The sequence below is a fragment of the Palaemon carinicauda genome, unplaced genomic scaffold (genome assembly GCF_036898095.1).
Source record: "Palaemon carinicauda isolate YSFRI2023 unplaced genomic scaffold, ASM3689809v2 scaffold1597, whole genome shotgun sequence".
Lineage (NCBI taxonomy): Eukaryota > Metazoa > Arthropoda > Malacostraca > Decapoda > Palaemonidae > Palaemon > Palaemon carinicauda.
Genome location: NW_027169144.1, coordinates 37,501 through 45,151, shown reverse-complemented (window position 1 = coordinate 45,151; position 7,651 = coordinate 37,501). Strand labels below are relative to the sequence as shown.

At 41.9% G+C, this 7,651-nt stretch overlaps 3 protein-coding genes and 2 pseudogenes across 3 annotated transcripts; 2 read left to right on the top strand and 3 right to left on the bottom strand.

Moving 5' to 3' along the window:
• Positions 1-6: 6 nt before the first annotated feature.
• LOC137635672 (histone H2A-like) lies at positions 7-412 on the bottom strand. Its single transcript, XM_068368128.1, is given in 2 exon segments — positions 7-330; positions 332-412. Coding segments are annotated over 2 exon segments (372 nt in total). The 3' UTR covers positions 7-39.
• Positions 413-3,240: 2,828 nt separating this feature from the next.
• On the top strand, positions 3,241-3,637 carry LOC137635671 (histone H2B-like). The gene is given in 2 exon segments (XM_068368127.1): positions 3,241-3,597; positions 3,599-3,637. Coding segments are annotated over 2 exon segments (372 nt in total). The 5' UTR covers positions 3,241-3,264.
• Positions 3,638-4,234: 597 nt separating this feature from the next.
• On the bottom strand, positions 4,235-4,356 carry LOC137635679 (5S ribosomal RNA; annotated as a pseudogene).
• Positions 4,357-4,818: 462 nt separating this feature from the next.
• On the bottom strand, positions 4,819-5,230 carry LOC137635673 (histone H4-like; annotated as a pseudogene).
• Positions 5,231-5,857: 627 nt separating this feature from the next.
• Positions 5,858-6,351, top strand: LOC137635670 (histone H3). Its single transcript, XM_068368126.1, has one exon. The coding sequence runs from the start codon at positions 5,893-5,895 to the stop codon at positions 6,301-6,303; it is 411 nt and encodes a 136-aa protein (XP_068224227.1). The 5' UTR covers positions 5,858-5,892; the 3' UTR covers positions 6,304-6,351.
• The last annotated feature ends 1,300 nt before the right edge of the window (positions 6,352-7,651 follow it).

Genomic DNA, 7,651 nt, shown 5'->3' with positions numbered 1-7,651 from the left:
GGTCCAAAGTAGACCCTTGCAAGCAACAGCAGCAAAGATTTACTTCTTTTCGGTCTTCTTGGGCAAGAGAACTGCCTGGATGTTGGGCAAGACACCACCCTGGGCAATGGTCACGCCAGAGAGCAACTTGTTGAGCTCTTCGTCGTTGCGGATGGCCAATTGCAAGTGACGGGGAATGATCCTGGTCTTCTTGTTGTCACGGGCAGCATTACCAGCCAACTCCAAGACTTCGGCAGCCAAGTACTCCATGACTGCAGCCAAGTAGACTGGAGCTCCAGCACCTACACGTTCAGCATAGTTGCCCTTGCGCAAAAGACGGTGGATACGTCCCCACAGGGAACTGAAGTCCAGCCCTGCTGCTACGGGACTTTGACTTTCCCTTTACTTTGCCTCCCTTTCCGCGTCCAGACATGATGAGAGTTAGTTGTAGATCGTGCTGCTGTGACGAGCAAACTGGCGCAAAACTCGCAGCTTAGCCCTTTATACCCCTACTACCGGATTGAAGGCGCCAGCCAACCACCAATGACAATTCGGCTCACCCGTCGCTCAGCCAATGAAAAAAGACCAGCCACATTTTACAAACCAGCCAGTTCGGTATAAATAGCTAGAGGAAGGGCTGCGCGGCTCAGTCTCGGCCCAGCTCTCGCGCCGACAAGAGCTCTCCAGCCTTCTAAGTTCAGCAGCACCGGACTTGGCAACACCTGGATGGGTGGACTTTTATCCACTCTGTCACTAGGACCTCTCAACTTTGGTTGAAGAGGCCGCATATAAGAAAGAATCCAGTTATTTGTTTTGGCTTTTTTGCTAAATAAATAACTGTTGTTGACCTTAGTGACTAGCCCAATTCCATCCAGTATGGCTGATGATGGGCACGACAGTCTCCGCACTTACAGAAGGAGTTTGTACCCCACCTGGATAAATCCCTGCAAGAAGGTGGCTCAGCAGTGCAAGTGCAATCGCTGCCTGAGGTACCAGAACTACAGGCAGCAGCTAGCAGACCACATAGGGTTCAAAATAAGGGACCCAACGGTGCTCTCTCACAGGGAAAACATGCGATTGTTTTCAGTGCTATACCCTGGTGCTTGAGAGCATCTACCACCTCCTGCAAAGGAAGCACAGGCCAGGATATATGGATATACCATCCTACCCTCCACAGCCTCCTTATCCAGACATTTTCCAGAGGAAATACCGAGTGCAAGCACGGTATAAAAGAGACAGTGTCTGCACCCAGTTGCAGCAACTCTCTCCCCTTTGAACGGGGACTGTGACTGCCAGTCATGTGTGTATGCTATTTGGAGCAACACTGTAGGCCCACAGCTCCCCCCACTCGTGCCAAACCAGCCAAGGACTCTGAAGACTCACCTATCCCGGAGCCACCCACTCCATCTCCAGCACCAGCTGTCCAGAAGACACCTGAAAAGATGGAAGCAGAGGACGCTCCACTCACCACGCAACTCCGGAACCTGAGACCAACGTTTCAACCATGGATCTAGACCTGACTGCACCGCAACTAGCAGAACTGCACCCTGAGGATTGCAACTGCACTCCATGCCTCTCACAGCTCCTAATGGAGGCTCAGGCAATCACCGAAAATGACCCAAGCTTGGACCTAAACTTGGCCGCTGCTGAGGGACCACAACCACCTGTCAGCCAACCCAAACAGCTTGTCAAATTCAAGATGGCAGCTGTAGAAGGTTCACCGTCATATGCAGCAGTTGCTGCTATTGCCACCGCCAACCCTGGCATCAAGATCACAGCCAGGGCCAACCTGAAAGGGGATTTAATTATATCTCCCGAAAGACCTTGCCAGCGTCAACATCCTCCAACAGGAAACCTCCCTGACCCTCCTGGACCCCGAGAAGAGACTCAGACAGGCAGTGATCTATCGGTTTCCTGTCAACATGCCACTGTCATTCGTCACGACTGCAGCAATGTTGCAAAAGCCGAGAGGAAGCTGGACCACCGCAAACTTCCCACCAAGGAAGTATCAGTCACCTTTATAGGGCAAGTCCCTAAAGCACTGGATTTGGGCCTCTGGGGGAAGTTTCCCATCAGAAGTCCACAGCGAGAACCACTACGCTGTTACAACTGCCAGCGCTATGGACACCAGAAAGAAGAGTGCAGGAACCCTACAATATGCGGAGTCTGCAGCCACCGCCATCCCACACAGGACTGCATTGACGCACACCGGAATGGGACAAAAACCCAGGCAAAATGTCCCAATTGTGCGGGACGTCACCATGCATGGAACAAGAAGTGCCCTGAATTCTTGAAGAGGCTACCAACCCCACTGGCAGCCCCACCGACCAAACCTGAGGCTGCACCAAGGCAGACACTTAACAAACCTGAGGCTGCACCAAGGCAGGCACCGAAACCCCAGAGGATTCAGCGAACCAGGCCTCCCAGACGACAATCCGAGACTCCTCCTCCAGGAGCCCCTACTGCAGCCACGGACCAAGAACCCAGCACTGTTGTTAGCCCAGTTGAAGAGCCAACCTCCAGCGCTGTGAAATCTCCTCCCCAACCCCCAGCAATATCTGCCATCTTATCCCTGGCAGAGGCCCTGCCAGTGGACACCTTGATCCCCCTAGTACTGCAACTACTAGTTAAAGTCTGCTCCCTTGCTAAGACTCCCTCCTCTGTAATTCATTCCCTCCTCAGTCCCTTAGTTTCACCCTCCCCGGTGCAGAGATAGGCATCTATGCTTAAATCTGCCACTTTTTTCCTACTACTCGAATTCTTCTCTCCTCTCCCAGTCTCTCCTACTTACTGGGACTTACTACTATCAGCACTTTTACCTACTACTAAAACCTTTCATTTCGGTTCCAAATGGTCCTGATTTTTTGGTCCGCAAGGTCGTGCTCTTGGTGCTGAGCGACCACACTGGCAACCACGCTCAAGGGGGCTGAGCAGTTGCAAGACCTATCCTTGCCAACCTAGCGACTATGCTCAAGGGGCTGAGCGGTCGCACCTGCAGCTACGCTCAAGGAGCTGAGCGGCTGCAAATCCAGACATGAAAGACTGGTACTGCTGTGACACTATTGCCTACTTAGGGCAATAAATACTACGGGCTGCTACACAAAAGCCCGTGTCCAGCAGTAAGGCTGGGCAATTTTAACTTACTACCTATTTTTTGTGTTTGATCACCTACGGGTCCGAACAATACAAAGGCCCGTGCCAACAAGATATGTTGGCTTTAATACACCAACAACAACAACAACAAGCTGCGCGGCATACTCTCTCGCTGACTGTATAGACGTTAACATGCCACCCAAGACTTCAGGAAAGGCTGCCAAAAAGGCAGGCAAGGCTCAGAAGAGCATTGCCAAGGGTGATAAGAAGAAGAAACGCAGGAGGAAGGAAAGCTATTCCATCTACATCTACAAGGTCCTGAAGCAGGTCCACCCCGACACTGGTATCTCTTCCAAGGCCATGTCCATCATGAACTCCTTCGTGAATGACATCTTTGAACGTATTGCTGCCGAAGCTTCCCGCCTGGCACACTACAACAAGCGCTCCACCATCACCTCCCGGGAGATCCAGACTGCTGTCCGTCTCCTGTTGCCTGGTGAACTTGCCAAGCACGCCGTCTCTGAGGGGCACCAAGGCTGTCACCAAGTACACATCCTCCAAGTAAATTGTTCAAATTTCTTGGATGCTTGTGTGAGTGGCAACTGGTCTCCTCCACTAAAACCTCGGTTCCAATTTGGAACCACAAAAGCATTACTATAAGAAAGAATCTTGACAATGAATGAATGACTTATGCCCTCACGAATTGAATATTATTTCTACATGCCATCCCAATCATTCGGCAGAACACTTATTATTTCTTTAGTTGCAAATGTCAATATGTTGCCCATTAGAAAAAAAAAAAAAAGAATAAACAAACACAGTCAGTATGTATGTATATAAACAAACAGATAGATTCAATTATATTATTCATATTTATATATTTATATATATATATATATATATATATATATATATATATATATATATATATATATATATATATATATATATATATATATATATATATATATATATCTCTATATATCTCTATCTATCTATATCTATCTATCTATATTTTTCTTTTTCTATATCTATTTCTACTTCGATTTCTATCAAAATAGATAGATAGATAGATAGATAGATAAATAATATGAATATGAATATATTGTGTATATATATTATTTATTATTTTTTGTTTGGGTACTGGTTACGGAAATCAAAATGCCAACAGCATCTGGTGTTCCCAGGCGGTCACCCATCCAAGTACTGACCAGACCCCAACGTTGCTTAACTTCGCTGGATCGGACGAGAAGCGGTGTTTTTCAACGTGGTATGGCCGTTGACGTGGAATTACAACTTGCAACTTGTATTTATAATCAATGTTTTCTTTTTTGACACCGAAACGTATTTCATCTCTCATTCACCGCCCTCGACATTCAACGTTTATTATGATTGCTATTCCTAGTATAAATTAATCATTGAGATTATAATATACAATCCCAATTCAAACGATTCCTTCCAACCAGATCCAACAGTGGCTAAAAGACTAAAAAAAAACCTTTATTGATTCACATGGAAAAAAAAAAAAAAATATAATAACATCCTTTTCCAAATAGATTGATAGATAGACAGATAGATAGATAGATAGATAAATAGATAGATAGATAGATACATAGATAGATATAGGCATGCTTAATGTACTTGTTCATTGGCTACAGAGCGACATTATAGGCTTATTCCTTTAGAGGGGCAAATAGTGTGTATTTCAGTCAAAAGATTCTTTCTTATAGAAGTGATTTGTGGACCTAAAAAGGTCCGGGTTTAGGTGAGACAAACAGTCCTCCTGTTGCAAGCAGGATTCTTGCTTGTCTGTAGGTCTTAGATAACCTTGCAAAGAAGGCATCTAACCGCCGAAACCGTACAGGGTACGGCCTTGGCGTTTGAGGGCGTAGACGACATCCATGGCAGTGACAGTCTTCCTCTTGGCATGCTCGGTGTAGGTGACAGCATCCCTGATGACATTTTCGAGGAATACCTTCAGAACACCACGGGTTCTTCGTAGATGAGGCCAGAGATACGTTTGACACCCACCTCTGCGGGCCCAGACGACGAATGGCAGGTTTTGTGATACCCTGGATATTATCACGAAGTACTTTACGATGACGCTTAGCGCCACCCTTTCCGAGTCCCTTTCCTCCCTTGCCACGTCCAGTCATGATGCTAGTGTGAGAGCAAATGATACTGGCCGGTCGGATTTTTCGGTTTATAAAGGCGTGTGCGTGCGTTAGAGCAAAAGGGGGGCCTCATTTCTTCAGGGTGTAGATTTGTTAATAGTTTTCTGTTAGTTTCTGTTGTTGATTTTGTGATTGTTTTGTTGTGATTGAGTGAGTGTGTGTTTGTATTAATGTTAAGTGTGTCTGAGTTTGCCATTGAATGTGTTGTTGATTTTATATTGAATATTTCTAAATGTTGAGCTTCACGTTCTGAGAATCGGCTTGTGAGTTCTGGCGAGAGACCAATGGGGAATGAGGATCGCTGTGACGTCACACCACTGTTCATTATTTCTCAGTTAACATGAATTTTTGTTGTGTGATTGTATGTTAGTTGTGTGTCGATTTTGTAAATGTTTTGTTGTTTGTTTGTGGGCCTGAGTACATATTATTAGTTTGTGTGTCTGTATGTGTGTTTTGTTGTGTTTCCGATTTTATATGTATTATTTCTTAATGTCGAGCTTCAGCATTTGAAAAACGGCTTGTAACTTCGGCCCACTGACCAATGGGGAGTGCAGATGCCTGTGACGTCACGTAGGAGGGTATAAAAGGCGAGAAATCGAGGGGCGGAAAAATCATTTGCGTTTGTTCACTCAAATCGTAAGCAACAATGGCTCGTACCAAGCAGACCGCCCGTAAATCCACTGGAGGAAAGGCTCCCCGCAAGCAGCTTGCAACCAAGGCTGCTCGCAAGTCTGCTCCTGCTACAGGAGGAGTCAAGAAACCCCATCGTTACAGGCCTGGTACCGTTGCCCTCCGTGAGATCCGTCGCTACCAGAAGAGCACTGAACTTCTCATCAGGAAGCTCCCCTTCCAGCGTCTGGTGCGTGAAATCGCCCAAGATTTCAAGACTGACCTTCGTTTCCAGTCCTCTGCTGTCATGGCCCTTCAGGAAGCCTCTGAGGCTTACCTCGTCGGCCTCTTTGAAGACACCAACTTGTGCGCCATCCACGCCAAGAGAGTCACCATTATGCCCAAGGACATCCAGCTGGCTCGCCGCATCCGTGGAGAGAGAGCTTAAGTTGTTACTTAACCCCTCACTCTAACAAAAAAATCGGCCCTCTTTAGGGCCCAAAATCTCTTTTTATAAGAAAAGTTGACATTGACAAATCAAACAAAACATTCCTTCCTTCCTCTCTTATTTAAATACGAGATGAAATAATCCTTACAACTCTTATGTACCTTTATTCCCTCATGAATCTATGTTGTCCAATCAATCAATGAAACTGCTTGTTCCCTTTCAAGTTTGCCTCGAAATAAGTGGTGTCTCATGAACATTTTATACATACATATACAATCATACATTGTAAATAAATACCTACATATGAAATTGATGAATGTGCTATTTAGCTATATCTATATCATTTTCGTGAAATTGCATCTTCACTATTCATGCTTGCTGCAAGTATTGGTTTACACCCATCTGTTTCTATCTATCTATCTATCTATCTATCTATCTATCTATCTATCTATCTTTCTATCAATAACGAAATATAGTTAATCCAGTAATATTGTAAAATAAATACATTAATATTATAATTAGACAAAGACATGAAAAATATAACACTCGTAATAAAAACAATAATAATAATAATAATAATAATAATAATAATAATACTAATAATAATAATAATAATAATAATAATAATAATAATAATAATAATAATAATAATACTAATACTACTAATAATAATAATACTAATACTAATAATAATAATACTAATACTAATAATACTAATAAAAATAATAATACTAATACTAATAATAATAATAATAATACTAATAATAATAATACTAATACTAATAATAATAATTCTAATACTAATAATAATAATACTAAAAATAATAATACTAATGGTAATTATACTAATAATAATAATACTAATATTAATAATAATAATAATAACATTAATAATAAACATATGACTATTATAATAATAATAATAGTCCATAGGTATAAAAATCATAATTATAGTATTAAAAAACAGAATAGCCAATAATATTTATATAAATACTAACAAATAATAATACTACTAAGTAATAAGAGTACTAATACCAACTAATATTAATAATAATAATATTAATGAGGTCGATACTGATAATATTCATAATTATAATAATGATAATAATAATAAGAAATAATAACTACTAAAAATAATTAAAATACGACACATCAATATTTAATAACTAATAATATTAATAATAGTTGTAAATAAAAATAATGATAATAATATTAATAATAATAAGAATTATAAATCATATTCATATTCATAATCATACTGATAATGATAATACAAAGAATACAAATAGTACCAATACAATACAAATATAATACAATTACAAACACTAATACTAATACTAATACCAAA